This window comes from Cyclopterus lumpus, chromosome 22 (assembly GCF_009769545.1).
Source record: "Cyclopterus lumpus isolate fCycLum1 chromosome 22, fCycLum1.pri, whole genome shotgun sequence".
In the NCBI taxonomy this organism is placed as follows: Eukaryota; Metazoa; Chordata; class Actinopteri; order Perciformes; family Cyclopteridae; genus Cyclopterus; species Cyclopterus lumpus.
Window position 1 is genome coordinate 3956122 of NC_046987.1, and position 21557 is coordinate 3977678.

Consider the following 21557-nt stretch of genomic DNA (forward strand, 5'->3'; position numbering starts at 1 on the left):
ATATAGTGCTGCAGAAATGTGTCCTAAATCTAAAGCTTTTTTTGCTCTCGTCTCAAAGTCGGCGTGTTTTTTTAATGGGTTTTTAGTTAGATGCCTGAAATAAGATCTGTGACTTTGAAGCTTTTACGTGTCCTAAGAAAGGCGGTTGCTAAGAAGTTGCTAACTGTGTATGATAAATAATTCAAATGAATCCGTCACATCACTGAGGTTAAAGATGCTCTAGAGGCCTTTACACGACTGAGCGAGGCCGATCGTTACGGAGCTTTTGCACCTTGAATTAAGGCATCGACCCAATCATTGTGTGGAAAGAACATATTCAGGAGGCTGTGTGTTTCCAACCAAGACAACAAACTGTATTACTCCCTTGGACTTTGGCAAAGGCAGCGCATAGATCCACTCCATCCCTTCCCTTTCACAATAAAAGCACGAGACATATGCGCTGGAATTGTTTCGAGTGGGAACTCAAATTAATGCATTTGGCTGAAAGGAAACTCATTAAAAACAGCTCACATTAGCTTTAGGCTGTACAAGAATTCAGCTCAGACAGACTTCCAGACGCATTGCTGCCGGTTTGAATAGTTTTGATGCAAAATATTTGCAGCAGAGTATTTTGCATTTTTGTGTTGTTTATTGATACTGCCCCAGGATTTCCATTTCACTGCGACTTCTGTGCGGGAATGCAATGATAAATTGGAGTACGCCTTTAAGATGTATGTCACTCTACTAAATCAGAACCATACACTGACTCATGTCCTCCTATGTGAGCACATCCTCACTTCTAACCAGTCAGGATACCTTGATTATGTCTGCCAGGCTGGACAGAGGCCGAGCTGTGGGATACTTGGCTTCGTCCCACTGAAACTTGGTTGTGTAGCTCATCAGGTCCACTGAGAAACACACAAAAGAAGTCACAACCTAACCAGAACCTTCCCCAGAACTGTAAGCACACAGTTTTATCTGAAAATAAACATTGTGTCTTGCCCTGCTTATTTCACCGTGTGGTGGTCCACACGGTGAAATAAGCAGGGCAAGACACAATGTTTATTTTTTTTAATCACGCTGACGGGGCAAACAGGGAAAAAAGAAATTGCATTACTACGGAGGTGCCTGGACTATCTTGTCAGTTATTTAAAGGGGACATACATACGTCACCCATCTGAGTATCTCCACCCACGGCTCGAGAACCACTGTTGAAAAGGTGCAATGTATTTTTCTCGCAAGCCAATCAGAGCAGACCAGTCTGTTTTCACGACAGAAAAACGGAGCATTTCGGAAAAGAAGGTGAATGCAGGTATATTCAGACAGACAGTGTGCTAAAAATAACGTGGTTTTTTTGTACATTAAAGCATGTAAACAGCTTTTAGTGGAAACCCGAAACACAAGCCTGAACCTGCAAATGCATCAAATCTTCCCCACGAGAGCAGACGTTTAGCACAAAAGAGACTGTGACACAAAGCAGACAAACATTCAGAATGAGCTCCATCATCACAAGCATTTACTTTAGCATCAAGCTGACTTTTGTTGATGTTATCCTCTTTCTGTTTCCATTAAGACATCGAGTATCCCAGGATAATATTACCAGTTTCCCTTGGTTATGGCGAGGCTACTTGAAGTCAAATTAAACAGAAACTACAAAATGAAAAGAATCAAGCATTCAAAGTGACATTTTCACGGCCGTGCTGTGTCTGCCCCACTGTGTGGTGGTGTTGGAGAGAGTCTGAGCAGCAGTTCCACCTGAGCCTGACTGAGAGCCAGCCCACTGTCTTCTAGGATCTAGGATCACAAGAAGCTGTTACATCACTCCAGGTGATCTGAGTATACGTTACCAGAATTGGTTGGCCGTCACTTTGCAACTGGGTTGTAACTCTGCATAAAAAATAAATAATAAGATGTTTGTTTAAATTAAAAAAAAATATTGTTCATGATTTAAACATGGAACTGTCATACGTGGTAAATGAAAATAGCCATCATCAATGGAGATCTGAAATCACGATTCACAATGGCAACAGTTAAATATAAGGTAGAGCCTCCATTTTTAATGATGAAAATAATGATAATTATACAAATTAATAAAGGTTATGTATGGACTGTGCACATTTTCGTAATATATAAAGCAGGGAAGGAAAAGTGCTAATATGTTTTCACAATACAGTTTTATTCAGTGTCTCCATTAATGCAGATTTACATTCCCTCAATGACCAAGAGATACAATCTGATCGTGAGCTTGGCCTGCATTACACTTGGCCTGCATTACACTTTCAATATATTTGTTCAGCACAGGGGCTGACTGAAGATGATATATAGTTTAAGATTACAAATATATAGAGATCATATGGATCACAGCTCCTCATCTGATCAAGTAATAATGTGTTGAGGTGGGCTATATAAAGGTTTAAATACATTGGATTTTAAATTGGCCCAACAGCGTTACAACTTCAACACATGTAGAAATGTAGTAAATTCAATCAGAAAAGAAGAAAAAAAATATATATATATATATGTATTTCTTTTATCAATATTATTTTAATTTTGTAGTATTAAATATATTTATTTATATACATATACAGTATATCCTATTCGGGACCTAAGAGGAGGGGAACAACTCATGTTCAGGCACTGTGGTTTCTACACGGACCTATTTCGGGAAACTCACCTCCACTTCCTGTTTTTGCTCCGAGGCAACAACGTGGATACGGTGCAGTTCACCCGGCGTGCAGTCTCTGTGTTGCCCGTGACCAGAGCCTTGCTCACTCGCCGCCATGCAGATATCCAGCGTGAACGACGTGAAGATCTACAACCTAAGCCACGGGAAGTCTCTTCCGGAGGTAAGCGGGGCGGCTGGCTCCTGCCGCGCGGTCTTATGGTCTCAGAAAGTTTCTGCTTGCCTTGAGGCGAGCTAGCTCGCTAACGCAGCTATCCGTGATACCAGTAGTACTGACGTTTCGTAGCGTGACCTCGATGCAACGGGCCACACACGTGCATGAACACAGCGAGCTAAACAGTAGAACGTCGCTGGGCTCTCCTCAGTTCAGCCTTCACTGTGCACCATAGCTTCAGTAGTATTAACCTCTTAGCGTTCCTGTACAATTCACGACAAACGCCTATCCAGACGTACCCAAAGTAAATTGAAAGCTGTAGGAGAACCATTTGGAGTAAAAGCATGGTATTGGTCTCTTTTGAAAGGTATCACTCTGAAGTTTTTCTCCCAACAGTCAGAATCACTTTAAGTGCTGCTGACATTGAGTAATTTAACTTGGAACACACATAAGAAGAAGTTTTTCTATTTCCGCCTACATTTTTTAGTGAATTAGATGCCTGAAAATGATTATAACTGTGACTTATGGTCAGGAAAACACAATGGGAGCATAGAATAAAGTCTGTACCTAGTCCAAGTAAAAAGTAGATCATAATTTCACAGAAAATGAAGATTTTAAAGGCGTTTTCCAATGAAGGCCATTTGGCGTTTTCCAATGAAGGCCATTTGGAGACTCCAAAGGACCCTAGGTACCCAAGGTCACATATATGCTAAAAAGACTACTATTCTTGAACGTACAGTCTTCATTTTAGGCTCTAATGAAAGGTGACACTCAGAGGTATCCTATCCCATATACACATTCACTATTGCTGACACAAAGTAACTGCAGCATATATACATTATATTGTTTTTTCACCTAATTGAAACTAAAGTGTGTGCATATAAGAGTCAAAACAAGTGTTTTAGTGGAAAAAAAACAACACACAGCAAACTATTTACATTCTAATAATAATAACACAGCAAACCATTTACATTTATACAAATATGACTCGCATGTTATTTGCAGTGTGCCATTCATTGTAGCAGTCCCTATTTGGGAGCAGACACAACGTCACATCACAAGAGGAGATCCCACCTTTGCCAGCTGCTCGGCGAGGGTCTCCCTGAACGCCTTCTGGCTCAATGGAATTTTCCCGCGACCTTTTGTAAGGTCTTTGTGGAGCAGGAAGGCATTTACAATTGCAATGTCCATGAAATGATAAAATAATGTTTTATACCACTTCATGGTCTTGTGGATGACTTTATAGTACCCTATCAGGGCATCGGATAGGTCCACTCCACCCATGCACCGGTTGTATTCTTTCACCGCTGGTGGAACTGGGATGTCTTTCACTTCCCAGTGCCCAGCTGCATCCTTTAGTCTCCTTTGGATATAGTCATTTGCATGGGCTGTGTGGATGGTGGAACACATGAAGACATCTTTTGTGTCTCGCCACTAGACAAAGAGGAGGGAGTCCTTCCTGATCCACCTAATGCTGCCACGTGCTGATTTAGAGGTCAGACAGTTCAAAAATAGTTTTGGGGAATCCAATTCTGTTTGTGCGGATGGTTTCGTACGCCCAGATCATCATTTCAAGGAGGTCCCTGAAAAGTGTTGGACAGAAACATTTCCTCTTCCTCGGAGTCAAAAGACATTTCGTGGTCGACCTCGGAGATTTCATCCCCAAAGTTGTCACTATCCCGCCGGAGACACCGTTCCATTGCCTCTTCAGTTGAATAGCGTGATTTCCTCGTCTGTTTAGCCATTCTGTTGCTTCTTCCAAACGCTCAAAAACTCACTACTTATTTTACGCACGGACCCACCCAAGAGTCAGTTTATCATTACGCAGTGAATTTCCCTGTGATTTTACTCTACCTGACCATATCATTTACATATCATTGTTTTCGTCTTTTCATTGGCTATTCGAATCCAGCGTCATTTGACAAATCCGCCTCTGTGCACGTGCACAGTATACGAAAGAAGAGGGTTGTCCACTTTCCTTCAAAGCTGACTCCGGTTGGCTAATGTGGGCTGAGAAGACGAAATGTTGCTCCGATTAGTTGAAGTGTGGTGTCCTTCAAAAGGTTAGAGTCCAACGAACAGTTTGATATCCGGATTGTAAATCTTTTCCAGCTACTTTTCTGAAATATTTTGTCATATTTGCCGGCTTATTTGAAATGATGCAACGCCATTTTGTGGATATTTATGGATGTAATCACGTGTTTTGGACAAAATCTTTTACTGAATTGGATCGTATGGACCTTTTTACGATGTAACAAGACCGTTTTTATTGGAATGTGATGACCTGTGGCTCAAAACGAAGCTTCATCGGTGAGTCGCCTTGATTTTAAAAACGTTTGTTTGTTGTTGTTGTCTGACAAACACGTTGACTGTAGCTGCTGTGGTGGTCCGATCTTGAAACGGAGTGGATAGTTAGAATCACAAGAATCTTAGGTTTCCAGAAACATACGACACTAGTACCTAACTATAAATAGATGGACGATGAACGGTACGATCTCCAGCGCACAGTTGGTGTTCCACCCACGGAACACCGGAACATTAAGAGGTTAATTGACCCAGACTCAAATATTCCCAGCAGAGGTGAGAGATGAAAGTACCTCCTATAACTAAGCGGTGCTTTAAATCCCATCACCTCTTCTCTCTTCCTCACAGTGGCTGTCAGATCGGAAGAAGAGACAGTTACAAAAGAAAGATGTCGGTGAGTTGATCGCTCCAATTTCAGCACCTCGAGACTGGGTAATCGTCTTCAAATGAACGTCATTAATCAGACGTTGCTTCTTCTCCCTCCCCCAGACATCCAGCGCAGGATCGAGCTCATCCAGGACTTTGAGATGCCCACGGTGTGCACCTCCATCAAAGTGTCCAGGGACGGTCAGTTCATCCTGGCAGCAGGTGAGAGTCGAAGCGTTCCAGCCAATCTGCCTTCAGCGCGAGGGTGACGTTTGCTGTCAGTCGGAAAACAGGCCGCCATGAACATTACATTACTTTCTCAGGCACCTACAAACCCAGGATCCGCTGCTACGACACCTACCAGCTGTCCCTGAAGTTTGAGCGCTGTCTGGATTCGGACGGTAAGTCGGTAGGCGCACCTGCCTGTTGTGTGGCATTGAGTGTCGTGTCCATCTAAGAACTGAACAGTCTTTTCTCTCTCTCAAAGTTGTGGCTTTCGACATCCTGTCTGATGACTACTCTAAGGTGAGGCACCGACACTTTTCAGATGAAGTTGGAATAGTTTGGTGTTTATGTTCACACTCGACACGGCGCTTCCTTGGGTCCTCGGCAGTGGATTTATGAATAGCACAACTGGTTATGCTTTTAATGCACTTAATTTATACTCCACGGTAAAAGTCCACATGTAATTAACTCCTTGGTGGCTTTCGTTTTCGCTACAATTGCTTCAAATCTCACCCTCTGTCTTTTGTCGCCGTGTCCGCACAGTTGGTGTTTCTGCACTCCAACCGCTACGTGGAGTTCCACTCCCAGCATGGACAATACTACAAGACACGAATTCCCAAGTTCGGCCGGGACTTTTCTTACCACTACCCCTCCTGCGACCTCTATTTTGTGGGCGCGAGGTGAGCGTGTGATTGCGTCCAGGTGGCCTTGTCGTTCTGGCATGTTTTCAGGTTCGCTCGTCGGGAGACACCGTTAATGTTTCCTTTGTGTTTTTCAGTTCCCAGGTGTTCAGACTGAATCTGGAACAAGGGCGCTTCCTCAACTCACTTCAGACGGATGCTGTGTAAGTATAACAATGTCTCGGCCATGATGGCTGACTCCAGATTCAGCCAGGTGAACATATTTGAACTGTTGCGCCACTTTAAGTCTGACATTATTAACTGGTGAGCGGCTGCTCATGGTGCTTGTCTTCTCTGGACTTCTCAGGGAGAACAATGTGTGCGACATCAACCCCGTCCATCACTTGTTTGCCACAGGAACCTCTGAGGTAAGTGCCGTGGCAGGCTGTGTGTGAAATGAGGCCTCAGTTGTTAGCAGACACAAGTGTGACTGAGTGTGTGTGTGACTCTGTGTTTGGCCGTTGCTTGTCAAGTGCTTTCTAGAATATACAACAGCATTTAGAGTTGTTCTGATGACTGTTCGTTCATTCATCGTATATATATATATATATATATATATATATATATATATATATATATATATATATATACACACACACACATACACACAACACACAAAAACAACAATTCCTTTTTTTGTTGAATACATGTGAACGGTTGAGGTGGCTTCTTCCATCATCGATACTATATATTAGTATGTATATGTATGCATATATACCCAGCTAGTTTAGAAAATGTGTTTAAAGCCATGATGCGTCCCCCGTTTGTCTCACATGTCTTTGCGTTGGACCACCAGGGGCGGGTCGAATGCTGGGACCCTCGTGTCCGGAACCGAGTGGGCGTGCTGGACTGCGCCCTAAGCAGCCTCTCCGAGGGAGCAGAGTACGTAGCGCGACTCTGCATACGTGGCCACGTGGCACTTTTTCTTCTGCACAAAAAATCTCCCCCACACTGCAGGCTGTGCACACTTCAGTGATACCCAGCGTCCGTCTGAATCAGCCGGATCACGCCTCTAACGGCATTTACCATTGTATCGCATTACTCCCTTTTTGTCTCACTTGGGTTGTTTTTCTCGTCGACAGAGTGCAAAGCTTGCCCTCGATTAGTGCGCTGAAGTTCAACGGCTCCCTCGCCATGGCGGTCGGCACCAGCACCGGACAGGTGAGCACCAAACGCATCTCCAAGCAGCAGCTGGACACCAGTCGGTGCTCTATGACTCCACGCCGTATGTGTCCGCTTGCCGCTGTGAACTATCAGCTGCCCACGCGCAGCGTGAGATTTCTCCTCTGCTTCCCGAGTCGGCTCACAAAGCGTTGTCTGATGTCACCTCCCTCTAACACTTTGCAGTTATTATTTAGTTATTGTTTTGGTTTAATGGAGCCATGTCAAGGCTCCACCGGTGCTCCCTAAGGCACGAAAGCTCGACGCACCACTTCATCAACATGCAACACATTTCTATTTAGTTTTTCTTCATCTTAAAGAAAAAAAAGATGATTTTTAAATTTAATTTTTGACATATATACATAAATGTTGCTTTCAACCCAGTTGCTCTCCGGGCTACCTTGCGGTTGCAGGACGACCGCTCTACCCATCAGCCACAATTTACAGAAACACCAATAAAAACAGTGAATGTTGTGTCATGGTAATTTTTAAAAGAAAGGAGGTGGGGCATATTGACACGTCACACTGTTACTACCATTCATGACAACGCAAATGAGCACAGTCGGGGACAACACACGGGTCTTAGGCACATTTAGAAGCCCCCCACCCCCTTGCAAAAGGAAATGGTTTTCATGAATTGCCCGCGGCGTCCTCTGCTTCTGTGTCTTGAAGGTGCTGCTCTATGACCTGCGCTCCAGCCGGCCGCTGCTGGTCAAGGACCACTTCTACAGCCTGCCAATCAAGTCGATCAACTTCCACGATCAGCTGGACCTGGTGGTGTCCGCCGACTCCAAGATCATAAAGCTCTGGAACAAAGACACCGTAAGATCCAGTGAACAGCTTTCACAGGACTCGACCCATAATGCACTCCGTCCGGCTCCATTTATCCCTTATTTATTTCTGTCTGTCCACCACAGGGCAAGGCCTTCTCCTCCATACAGCCTCAGACCAACATCAACGATGTCTGCATCTACCCCAACTCAGGTGAGACTTCCCACACAGCATCCTGACACAGGAATAGCGTTCATTGGTCCCACGCAGGCAAGAGTCAGACGAAGCAGAAGAACAAGAGCAGATCCATAGGAAAGTAACTTGAGCAATGACATCTGGTGGTGGGATAGAACCGTCTGTGACCTCTGGGTGGCGCCGCTTTACAGCAAAGTTCAAACCGGTTGACTTTGCCGTTGTGTCTCTGCATGCCAATCAGTTTCCACCGGGCGCGATATTGATTGTGAACTTTGACATAGAAGTTGTCAGTTTAATTCACAATTTGGTCCTGAATGATATCAGCTTGTACATCCGTTTAGATTTTACCTGCGTTACCTTGACTAAAGTCTTTGATTTATTTGAAGTGAAAGTATTGTTCAACAATATCAAAAACCTTCTTTTTACAAACTCTCGAACAACTCTGGGGCCATGCAAGCCAAGTCTCATTTATGCAATCGTAGTTGTGCAACAGATCAATAACCTCACGTTTCAGTTCAGTCGCAGATCGGATCCGCACAAAGAAAAAGGGGAGCAAATATAACTTCTGGAGGTCCCGTATCCGTATACATTAGTTTTAATGATGTATTATTATAATTTATTGTAAACTGGTCATAATTAATATCTATTTATGTTGTGAAAACATCTTCAAACCACTGGATTTAATCAAGTTTCTCACCAACACTACATTTTGACAAGATTACATGTGAACCCAATACTCATTTTCGCTGAGCAGAGCCTGAACGCATCATAATGTAACCGAATGGACCCTCCTTTCCTGCGCCGCTAGCGGTGCTGCCACAACGCAGCTCTTCAGCGTCAGTTAAAACACAGATTGGTTGTTCACAATGTTACATTATTAGAGACTAGAAAAGCATGAATACTGTTGTCCTTTTTTTTCAACGGGGGCCTTCACATATTCATATAGTAAATCCAGTGTTTACCCCAGAGATGAGCCCCTTTTGTAAATATCTGCCCTGCTTCCGTCCTCACACTGTCTCCTCGTCAGGTATGCTCTTCACGGCCAATGAGGATCCCAAGATGAACACCTTCTACGTCCCGGTGAGTGCAGAGCCCTTTACACTCCTCACTACCGTAGCAGCCGGTCACATCCTGTCCCATCAGGTCAATAAAGGAGATTGGATGTCACGGGGAAGTTGTTTGTACAAGCCGCAGTGATTCAGAGGACATGTGTAGCAGAAAGCAAGCAATAGCTTGTGTTCGTGGGTTGTTAGTTTTCCCTTCTGAAAACCCCAAAACCACGCGGCGGCAGTAAGGTTGAAGCGGAATCAACCCCCCACCCAGACGGTAAACACTACTGCTGGACAGAAATGGCACGTTGAAGACGGTCCACACACACAGATAACGATGATGTATAACGCTCCCATGAACAATTCCGGGATTACCAGCCAGACGCTGGAAACATCAGCCGTGGTAATCACCCGAATGTTCATCGGGGCGCTCTACATCTAGAGTGTGTTTCAGTGACACCGCCGCATAAACCCGCGCAGTCACAGGACAGCCTGTTGATGACAGAACAGGCTGTTCTGATATGATCCGACCGTGTTGTAGTGTGCGTGTGTACAGTAAACTAGACTTTGTGCTATGTGTAAATTAGTACATTCCAGACATGACGAATGCGGCTTGGCTGAACTTTTGGTCCCTTCTGTCCTGCAGTTGGTCGATTACACGCTCGGTCGTTGGACTACGTGCCGGTCCAGGCTTCATTCATACCGGTGACATTTGAATTCTGAATCAACGTTCTCATGACGCGTAGCTACCCAGTAGCCGTCTAGCAGCAATCTAACGGCATCATTAATGACTTTCATATAACCACAATGTATTTTGGCGCTAGCACTATTATAGTAATTTAAGACGAACCCATTCAATCCGATGAATCACTTTATTTAAAATTAGGATTTTGTTTAAGGATTTCTTCTTCTTTTCGGGGTGATGACCTAAAACATGACGACAGACATTCGTACCTTGATTTGAAAACCAACATGAGCTTAGATTGTCACAACAAGAAACACTTTCGAGGACAGCGGCCTTGTTGTTCTAGTTGTTGTGTGTTGGACCGATAATCAGTATCAACATCAAAATGGAAGCAAATGGAGAAGAAGAAAAAAAAGGTGCGTGTGTGTGTGACCGTTTTATTAGATTTTCTGAGAGTGCAGAGACGGGGTCACACATTTTCCATTTTGCCAAGAACCTCCTGTCTTCAGGAAGACTTTTTATGTGATATTGTCTCGGGAAGCAAACGTCTTGGGGAAAATGTGCTTTTTATTCTCGGCAAAAATGCTACCGTCAGCCCACACAGCTCCAATTATTATCAGCTCTCTGCTCAGCAATAACGAAACTAAGGCATGACCAGGATTCCGTCGACTTTGGCCTCAGGGTGGGACTCATCGTCCACGTGGATTGAATGGAGCCCTGAAGAATTCCATACGCTGTTACTCTTAGATGTTATAGCGTGAGCGGCCCCCGTTTTAAACTAGACAAACAAGATAAAACCGCGATGGATAAGACGCGTCATTCAGGAGACGACTGCCGGTGAGTCTGTGATTGTAGGCCCCTTTTCATGTCTATCTTAGTACAACAGATGCATGTCAGGCCTGATTCAGTGGGAATGCAGCAGCTTTGTGAGAACCACATTAATGCAAGGGAAATCAAACAGCCCACACACACTCGCACACTATTGCTTGCTTTCTCCTACACATGTCCTCTGATGACCCCCTTAACAGGGACTCGACTGTACGGGATGAGGGACAAAAGACCCAGGCCTCGAGTTCAGCAGTTCTTCTCCCCCAAAACTGTGTTTCCTTGGAGAGACACAAAGGAGGGACACTTCCCTGGCAGTCGCATGCAGGTTAGCTGTCGGGATAAGGCCCTGGCTCTAAGCCAATGAACCCATAAAACAGCTGCCGTGACTCCGATGACCACTGGTTTCGTCCTGACGCGACGTGATGGCTGAACTTTAGAATGCATTTTTTGCACAGAACGACAGTTGTGGATTGCGTCGCCAACACAGCAGTCACTTCTCACATATCTCTTTACAGCCGGTACGGAGGGGACGAGTGATGACATTTCAACAGTTTCCTTGGTTGACGACTGAAAGTGCTGTAGCTGTTTATCAAAATGCACAAAAGCGCCTTTTGTCCGTGTCCGGGAATCACCGCAAACCCCTTTTAATGCCTTCGCTCAAGGCGCTCTGTCGCCGCCCGACACTTTTTGTGTGTAACAAATAATGCTGCACAACTTCAGGCTCCAATGGAGGAAGAAAAAATAAAAAGTCTAGCCCATCTTTCTTGTATCGGCAAAAAAAACCCATCTGTAGCCTTCATCAGCAAAAAGCTGAAAACATAAAATGGGTTACATCTTTTTTTAATTCTTTTTTTTATGATAACATACCATAGCTACATGATCCGAGGTTGTGGTTACACTCCAATGCCAGGAGGCATTAACTGTCAAGTCTGGCCCCAGATCAGATCTTGCATTGGGATCTTTTGCTGATTTGCCGGTGAAGCTTTGTTGGCCGCTGTTCTTTTAGAAAACAAGACTATTAATAGTGCAGGCAGCAAAAATACCCGAAGAATTTATAGTGTATGATAATTATCCACCATTTTACAGCCGCTTCTTATGTGCGATCGCTACTCATCAGGCATTGAAGTGTCAAATTAGGTGTCACGAAAGACGCATTGAAAAGACGAGTGTAGCCGCGGCCGGAGTAAGTCGAGTGCTGCTTTATCCAGTCCGGCTTCAGACAGATGTCCCAGGAATGCGCAAATACGGCCGGGGCCAATTTTTTCAGGCTAGGGAATCTTTCTGCATTTCTCCCTCCTAATCAATTGGATTCACAGCCAAAGACTGAGGAAGGTCGCACGGAAAAGCTGGCAACACGGCGCCTTACAACATGCTGGTGAAGTTCTAACTAACCTTTTGCATTACGTTCCTGAGAAGCAGGGACACTGTACCAGTTTGGGGTCACACGTCAGCACGATTCCACGGCTCTTTGTATAAAAAGAGCTCAGTGATTTCTAACTGGAATGGAAACATGAGCACAGACAGTGCGTCTATTTCGGGTTTCAGCAAATACATGACAGGTTTCGTACTTACTCAACAGTCTGAATCTGAACCAGGGATGTGTGTGTCTGTGTGTTTTGTAGGCCCTGGGCCCTGCACCTCGGTGGTGCTCCTTCCTTGACAACTTGACGGAGGAGCTGGAGGAGAGCCCCGAGAGCACAGTGTACGATGACTACAAGTTTGTGACCCGGAAGGACCTGGAAAATCTGGGTGAGACCCTGCTGCCTTAATTTCCTCCTCGGGAACCTACACGTTGAATATCTCCCCCCAAACCAAGCAACCCCCGCTGGGTTTGCTTCCTCTTTAAGTTTGAAAGCACTGAGGGTAAAAGAGATCGATGTATAAAGAGGGAGTTTGACCCCAGCCCTGAAAGAAACCCCAAACTATGAATCACTCTGAGCCTAAGAGGCTTTCACTGGTGGTTAGGCTACCTAACTAGAGGCCTAGAGAATGATGGAGAGGTTTTAGGTAAGAAAAGTTGTGTGTGTGTGTAGGGGAGGGGGAGGAGGGTTTTAGGGGAGCGTAGACTGGAGAGGTTGAATGAACATTGGAATGCAGGCTCAGCAGTAAAGAGATCAAATGACAAGAAGCAGAGAGGCGGTTGGCTGCGGTGGAATAAAAGGCGAGGAGGGGACCGGCGGTGTTGACTTACAGAAGCCGTGTAACGGTGCCCCGTTATGTAACATTCGAGGCAGCGTGGGCCCAGCACGCCCGCCCTGGGGTCCTGGGAAGAGCGCCTGCTCAACGTTCACTGCGTCCGCTCTTTATCGCCAGCCATCCTGCTGGTTTCAGGCTTTGACGCCATAAATACCTCCTCGAACAACCTTCAGAGCAGCCCACGGCTCCCATTCACACCTGGCCGTGAGTAATCTCAGGGTGGAGGTTCTCAAGGTCACACGTTTTTAACCTTATTTACCTTATTTAGCGACAGGGTTGTGCAACGGAATGCAATTTGTCGTCCCGTTTTTGTTGCATAACGCACACAAAAGACCCAGCCTGAGGACGGCAGCTGACACTCGTGTATCTCTTGCCAGACGGGCAGCAGGTTGTGGCTGTAGTGGGTTTAGTCTTGTACCATTTGAGCTCTTCTTAGGCACCTCTCGTCACAAACATCACAGATGCTCAGCAGATGGGTGCCAGTGATGTAGAGCCCTCCTGTCCTGTTCAACGTTACCAGTCAGGAGGCCTTCTCTTCTTCTGTTAAAGTTATCAAGAACGAGGCACAGGAACGTTTCCCTAAAGAAATATTTCCGTTTATGAGCTTTCCTCACCGGTATGGGGAAGCGTGATGGCCATTTGATATTGTCTGTGATGCTTTTTCCCAGGAACTTGAAGCTGTTATCTTGCTCCACCTTAGCTACATTGTTAGACCAGGAGTGTGTCCTCACTTTTTCTTTTTTTCAACAATCGGCTCCTTTTGTTTACTGACTTTGAGCAGTAGGTAGTTCTCTGAGCATTGGAATCACAGATTTTAGTTTTAATGCTGAATTTAAAATAGAAAAAAGCAGGAAACTGCAAACTCTAAACCACAATTGCCAACCTCAGGGTGGCCCTGGAGGAGAAAGCTAAGGGGAACACACACAATTCAGCAGGATTCATCACCTTGAAGGACTCAACCGAGTCTTGTACCAACCCATGTAGAGATGTGTTGAGATATTTCACCAATCGAGTACACACTCTTATCTGCTGTGGCGTCAGAGTGAAGGCCAGACAATCCTGTTTGATTCCATCCTCTGGGCACTGTCAACATCAGTAACCAATTGCATGGTTGCCAAGATATTTAAATTTAAAAAAAATCATTAACCTCATGGTGGTGGTAATGGAAATGTCGGGTGATCTCCAGAGTCGGTAGCATTTATCCTCTGGGGATCATGAATGTTTGTGCAAAACGGTCATTGCAATCCATTAAATAGTTGTTGACAGATTTCACTCAAGTGGCAACGTGGTGCCTCTGCTCAGAATTATTTTTGATAAATTCTATTAATTATTATTATTATTAATAATTACATTACATTACATGTCATTTAGCTGACGCTTTTATCCAAAGCGACTTACAATAAGTGCATTAAACCATGAGTCCAAACCTAGAACAACAAGAATCAAGCAAGTACAATTTCTTCAATAACGTTAAACTACAGAGTACTATCAGTAAGAGACATTTAAGTGCTACTAAAGTGCTAAACAACAAAGTGCTATCGGTAAGGGACATTTAAGTGCTACTAGAGTGCTAGTACAGCTCTACCCTCCCTATTCAAGGTATAGTCGAAAAAGATGTGTTTTTAGTTTGCGACGGAAGATGTAGAGACTTTCTGCTGTCCTGATGTCAATGGGGAGCTCGTTCCACCAATGAGGAGCCAGCACAGCAAACAGTTGTGACTTTGTTGAGTGTTTAGCTCGAAGTGAAGGAGCTACAAGCCGATTGGCAGAAGCCGAGCGAAGTGAACGGGCTGGGGTGTACGGTTTGACCATGTCCTGGATGTAGACCGGACCCGATCTGTTCGCAGCACGGTACGCAAGTACCAATGTTTTGAAGCGGATGCGGGCGGCCACCGGTAACCAGTGAAGGTCACGGAGTAGTGTGGGTACATTTCAGGAGGTTGAAGACCAGTCAAGCAGCTGCATTCTGGATGAGCTGTAGAGGTCGAATGACATTAGCAGGTAGACCTGCCAGGAGGGAGTTACAATAGTCTAGCCGTGAGATGACCAGAGCCTGGACCAGAACCTGTGACGCCTTCTGAGTGAGAAGGGGTCGTATTCTCCTGATGTTGTACAGCATGTACCTACAGGAGTGTGTTATTGCTGTAATGTTGATAGTCAGGGAGAGTTGACTGTCAAGTGTCACTCCGAGGTTCCTGGCAGTCGGAGTCGGAACCAGCACTGAGTTGTTGAAGTTAATAGTCAGGTCGTGGGCTGGAGAGCCTTTTCCTGGAAGGAGGAGAAGTTCAGTCTTGTCCGGGTTAATTTTCAGGTGGTGTGCGGACATCCACTGAGAGATGTCGGTCAGACAGGCAGAGATTCGTGCTGCTACCTGTGTTTCTGATTGGGGAAACGAGAGGATCAGTTGCCCCCTCTATTTAGCAAAGTCCAGATTGTGATTCCTGCGTGTTTTGCTCATTTGTGTCAGGTTTGTCTCACCTGGTGGGATCATCTCTCCTGAGAGCCTACATGCACGGCTATTTCATGGACATCCGGCTTTATCACAAGGTACAATAAATTAATATCACCTTTCTGTATGCACCTTCAAATAATTAGCTGAGTTGTCCTGATTATGATATAACGGACAACAGCTGTTGTAAAAGTGTCTCAAAGAGGGGTTTTTGTTTCGATTTGACGGTTGTTTTTGTGCGTTTGGTTCGGCCTGCAGGTCAAAAGTATGGCTAATCCTTTCGCATACGACGAGTATCGCAAGGACAAGATCCGCCAGAAGATCGAGGAGTCCAGGACCCAGAGGGTGCCGGTCAAGGTGAGCGAAAAACGCATCGTTGTTCCGCTCGTGTCATTGTTCCGCTTATTTCTTTAGCTCAGTAATTCCCTGATACTCTTGTCTGTGAAATATGTACACGTTGCTTCACACAATCCCATGTGATCAACTATCAATCACTGCGTGTCTTGGCTGAGACAGAAGCTGCCCAAGGTGAACAAGGAGCTGGCCCTCAAGCTGATGGAGCAGGGTGACGAGGAGGCGGAGCTGGCTTCTCGGAAAAAGAAGGGCAAGGTAGGAAAACACACAGATTGACAAAGACCGAGTTGGCTGCTACCGAGCTACTGTGACTCAACACACCACTGCATAGCTGTCCGATGTATCCACATTCCTCTACGGCACATACACATGCTATAAGACGTCACAGTGCAGCACAACTCGCAGGAATAGGGTTAGGCATCTGGAGGGACTGCTTGGAGTGAATGTGAAAAGGAGGCACCGTCACACATTACATAGAGAGTGATTCATTGTTGTCCTACGGTGGGGGCACTCTGACTCATTTGCACTTCTCAGGACTTTCACTAATTCCAAAGAAAAGGCTTTTGAAATTTAAATCAAATTCCATTCCTTTTTTCTGCACCTCCTCTGCTGGAGGAAGAAAAGAACACCGACCCTAATCTCTCCCCCCCCGCCCCCCTTTCTCTCTCTCTCTCTCTCTCTCTCTCTCTCTCCCCCCTCCCCCCCCCCAACCTTTCACACAAGCAGGTTCTCCCCAGCGTCCTGGGAGACGAGCGCTTCAAGGTGATGTTCGAAAACCCCGACTACCAGGTGGATGAGCAGAGCGAGGAGTTCCGCCTCCTCAACCCCATCGTCTCCAAGGTGGGACAGAAGAGGCAGAAGAAGTTGCGTCTCATGGCCCAGCAGGTCGCCGCTTCCCAAAAGGTAACGGACACGAGCGGCAGAGCCCCGCCTCCAGGCGGTGGGCTCACTTAAACAAATAAGATTTTTCAACAGGGAGTGCGGAAACAAAGTGCGCCTTTTAGCTGCGCACCGTTAGCTTGTTGCGCTGACCTCAGCAGCTGTTGCTGATTGGTGCGCGAGTCATCGCTTTTACTGCATAACGTCTCAAACGAAAGAGCAACAGAGGGCGTTGTGTGTAAGACGAGGACAAAGCAATCACAGAAGTAATGTCCATTTACTTTATAGCGCTAAGTTTATTTTGTTCACAGGGAAAATTCAGTGTGCTTCACACATACAAACAAAAAGGAACATTACATATATAGAATAGGATTTAATAGATTATAAAAAAAACTAAACATGAAATGGTAATGAAACAGAGATTCATATAATTGACTGATAAACAATATAAAAGAAATAACAAGTAATTAAACAGAATAAAGGCGTAGTAAGAACATAGTAGCTCAATCATAGGCGCACAAAAAGAGAAGTTTTAACCTTAAAAACGGCTGCATTTTCTGTCCCAGTCTGCATGCAGCACAACGGCTTCATTGACATGAAGCTAAGGGGGCACTTACTGAAACACTCCTCCGTATGCACAGTTTAGTTTATTTTCTATTTAAAAGCACAATGCGTTCCAGTTTTGCCTTTTCATGCCAGTGTTTGTACAGTCTGACACACTCCACGCTTCCTTATTTTGATCATGACGGTAGTCTCCCAGAATGCAGTATGCTGCCTCCGTCCCCAGCAGGAGGGTTGTGTCTGTCTTTGACACTGCTGGCATATCGGTAAAGATTATTAATGCGAGAATTTTCACTTTACAGGCCGACGTAGATTCTGGTTGTCTCTGAAGTTGATGAAGATTATAAGTACAGATATTTGTGCTTTAACATTTGTTTTATTTTAACTATATTGTATAGTTGGTCAAAATGCACCAAATTGCACCATTTCAAATCAATGTTGTGCCAGAAAGGGTAATGTAACTAAATATATACTGGCTCCCGTACTAAGTGTGGTATTGGCTTGCAGGACTTGTCTCTCACGCTGTGTTCTCTAGACTCTGCATAGGAAGGCGCTTCATGCCGTGTACACAACTTAACTTTGGCTTTGTGGCGTCCCCATCCAGGCGGACGACGAAGAGGAGCCCGAGGGGCGAGCGAGCTCCGAGGAGGAGAGCTCGGACGACGACAAGAGCTGGGTGGAGGAGGTTAGGGAGCAGCGAAGGCTGATCTGGGAGGAGGGCCGGGACCGCCGGAGGCAGAAGAGGAAGGAAGGGGACCGCAACACCGTCCTGCTGGAGACGGAACAGAGCGGAGAAGCATCAAACATGGCCGAGGGCACAAGGACAAGTCGGCCTCAGTATTATCAGATCAAAGCTGGGGAGGAGTTCAGAAGCTTTAACGACATGGCCCGCAAGCAGAGGCTACAAAAGTATGTATTTTGGATATGTATCCAATGGAACTGTTGCGGGGAGGCTGGGGGAGAGACTCTTCTAAATGAATAGATTTACAAACTGAACTCAACAAATAAGAATGTGAATTATAACAAATAACTGTGTGTGTGTGTGTGTGTGTGTGTGTGTGTGTGTGTGTGTGTGTGTGTGTGTGTGTGTGTGTGTGTGTGTGTGTGTGTGTGTGTGTGTGTGTGTGTGTGTGTGTGTGTGTGTGTGTGTGTGTGTGTGTGTGTGTGTGTGTGTGTGTGTGTGTGTGTGTGTGTGTGTGTGTGTGTGTGTGTGTGTGTGTGTGTGTGTGTGTGTGTGTGTGTGTGTGTGTGTGTGTGTGTGTGTGTGTGTGTGTGTGTGTGTGTGTGTGTGTGTGTGTGTGTGTGTGTGTGTGTGTGTGTGTGTGTGTGTGTGTGTGTGTGTGTGTGTGTGTGTGTGTGTGTGTGTGTGTGTGTGTGTGTGTGTGTGTGTGTGTGTGTGTGTGTGTGTGTGTGTGTGTGTTTGCGCGTGTTTGCGCGTTTGCTTCCAGGGCTTCTTTGGAGGACCGTCTGAAGTTGGAGGAGCACTCGGGAACCAGCAACGTGGCCGACACCGCAGTCGGCAGCAAACAGCTGACCTTCACCCTCAGAAAGGTGAGCCGGTCACGTGGCGCACCTTCCTCTGACTCTCCCGTACCTCACTCCGTTGTTTGAAGCAGTGAAGTACAAATACGACCCCCCAACAGGACAAGTGCAGCCACTTGTCCAAGCTGCTTTGCAGATGGACCGGAGAGGTGCAGGTTTAACTTCACACGGTCTTTAAAAAAAACATTGTTTAACAAACAAAAGGCTACAAAGCCCCACAAACACCCGCTAATATTAAGAAGATCTCCTCAAAGCCAACAGACTCCAGTCAGGCAAACGTCCTCTTGCCTCGCTCCACAGAAACAAACTTTTGTTTGTCCCAACTATCACCAACTCTGCTTTGAGAGTGTTTAAAGAGACTGAATTAGTAATAGTATCACTGTTTACTAACCCTGGTGCCGGCTGGCGTAGCCGTGACCTCGAGCATGGCGCACCAGATAAATACCCCATAATATTATACATGTCTACTGACCATGGGAAAGGAGTCTCTCACCTATTTGTCATGGAAACCCACATATCTGCACAAATGTAGTGTAAAAAGGGTCAAACTAACCAAAAGCAGCCATTGCACACTGTATACAGTTATTGAATAGCTACAGTCTGATCAAACTAAAGGCCTATATACAAGCCAATATACCTCCAATATCATACTCAAAAGTATTTAAACATGATCAACTAACAGGGATGTTAACAACCGCAACCAATTAAAAATCGCCATCCAGAACAACAACTTCATACAAATATAGGAGTTATTTCTTACTAAGATATACAGACTAAATGGAAAAGAGCATTAATGCACACTTTTGTTATACAAAAAAAAGTATTACCCGCCAAGTGTGAGTGTACTTCTTAGGTGGTGGAGTCACACAGCGGAACAATATTTGTGAAACTTGTGTTATTCCGTCCTCATTTGCAGTCGGAGCAGCAGACGAAGCAGCAGCAGGCAGAATGGGAACACCACGAGGAGAGGAGGAAGCTAAGGCGCTCGGCCGGACACCTGAGCAGCGACCGTGGGAGAGGGCGTGGCTTTGGCGGCGGGAGAGGGCGGGGCGGTGGCGGCGGGAGAGGGCGTGGCTTTGGCGGCGGGAGAGGGCGGGGCGGTGGTGGCGGGAGAGGGCGTGGCTTTGGCGGCGGGAGAGGACGGGGAGGAGAGGCGAGAGGCCGCTACTAAGATGGGCGGCCTAGTAGAGGACTACAGAGGTGTTGCTGGCACAGTCCTCGGCTCACGTCGAGGCTTTCATGACCTCGACTTCCAAGCGTTCTGGTCTTTACGCTCCAGAGACGGACCGGAGATTCTGACATTGATGAATACACAAGCTGCTCCTGGGTGGTCTGTGTTTAGCTGCTCTCTGCAAATTCAGAGCACACACACAAAAAGATTACATACGTTGTTGCCTGTGTGCCTATAATGTTTATGCCATTATCCCAAAGTTTTTTTTTAATAAGTGGGGACGGCCTCAGACGGAGTTAGTGAAGAGCTGTAAGGACTTGACTTAACCTGCCTTGTCTCTGTACTTTGAGCCGACTATTTCAGTTAATGGGAGGGGAGAAAAATGTGTGCTTGTGCAAAAGAAAAAAAGTTTGTATTTTTAATGCTCTCTGTTATTACCGCCGATCGTACAGTGTTATTATATTTGGAACAAAACCTTGCTTGTCTCCATTGATTTTATTGCCAGAATGTCTCGATCAAACTAGAGCAGCAGCTCACTCCAGAGAAGGAGAAGAGAAAAATGTGAATGAGGAACTTTCTTTTCGTGTCTTTTTCACCCACCAAAAACTGCAGTTCTTGGAAAACAAGGGACTGGCTGAGTGTCCTTCCCATCCCCCAGTGTGCTGATGGTGTGAACCCCATCTGCTCCATCATTGGTCCATTTCAAAATGTGAGGGAGGGGCGTTTCAGCCCACGGCATGCCAACACTGGCCCCAGGCTCATTTAAACTCATTGGATGTCGCCATGCTTTTGCACCATGACCCATCCGTCTGTATTTTGCGACAGCGTGAACAACGCCTCATTGAGGAGAAATCCATTAAATTAGCATTTTGGACAACAAATTCTGCAAGAACCCGAACATGGTTCCAACGCTGTGGCCTTCAGAGGAACAGCTCGACGGTTTGGGTAATGCACTTATTTGGCTATCTTGTTGAGAGTTACTCAAGAGGATTGATACCACTCATGTCTGTACGTTACATAGGAAGCCGAAGCTTAGCTTAAATACATCAATATTAATTAACTTGGAATATTCAAGCGTAAGAAGGGGCGGAGCTTCAGGTCTCTGCAGAATGAGTCGAGCATGTCGTCCGCTTCACTTTTGCTATTGGATGTGCCAACGCTAGAGCCAAACCCGTCTTCACGTCAACGAGCTATGAACGGGAAGCAGCTCTTCAGCCGTTTTTCAGTCTTCGTGCTAAGCTCAGCTAAAAGACTGCAGTCCCCAGCCCCATATTTCCCGTACAGATGTAAGGTTGATATCACCAAACACTTAACTCCCCAGCCAC

The 21557-nt window shown here is 45.6% G+C and overlaps 1 protein-coding gene across 1 annotated transcript; it reads left to right on the forward strand.

The window, feature by feature from the left end:
• The first annotated feature begins 2657 nt into the window (after window positions 1-2657).
• Window positions 2658-20710, forward strand: nol10 (nucleolar protein 10). Its single transcript, XM_034525255.1, has 21 exons — window positions 2658-2825; window positions 5469-5514; window positions 5610-5708; window positions 5810-5887; window positions 5974-6011; window positions 6255-6391; window positions 6490-6555; window positions 6699-6759; window positions 7188-7273; window positions 7474-7552; window positions 8225-8374; window positions 8470-8536; window positions 9546-9598; window positions 12703-12829; window positions 15744-15823; window positions 15984-16082; window positions 16242-16334; window positions 16806-16982; window positions 18124-18428; window positions 18968-19070; window positions 19978-20710. Exons 1-21 carry the CDS (start codon window positions 2760-2762, stop codon window positions 20230-20232), a joined length of 2265 nt encoding a protein of 754 aa, XP_034381146.1. The 5' UTR covers window positions 2658-2759; the 3' UTR covers window positions 20233-20710.
• Window positions 20711-21557: the final 847 nt, after the last annotated feature.

What these genes read in the sequence shown, in the direction of transcription:
- nol10 (XM_034525255.1), top strand. Translation starts at nt 2,760, where the DNA reads ATGCAGATATCCAGCGTGAACGACGTGAAGATCTACAACCTAAGCCAC. An exon ending in GTTACAAAAGAAAGATGTCG is followed by an intron (nt 5,515 to 5,609) that starts GTGAGTTGATCG and finishes TCCCTCCCCCAG; the next exon opens with ACATCCAGCGCAGGATCGAG. An exon ending in TGTCTGATGACTACTCTAAG is followed by an intron (nt 6,012 to 6,254) that starts GTGAGGCACCGA and finishes GTGTCCGCACAG; the next exon opens with TTGGTGTTTCTGCACTCCAA.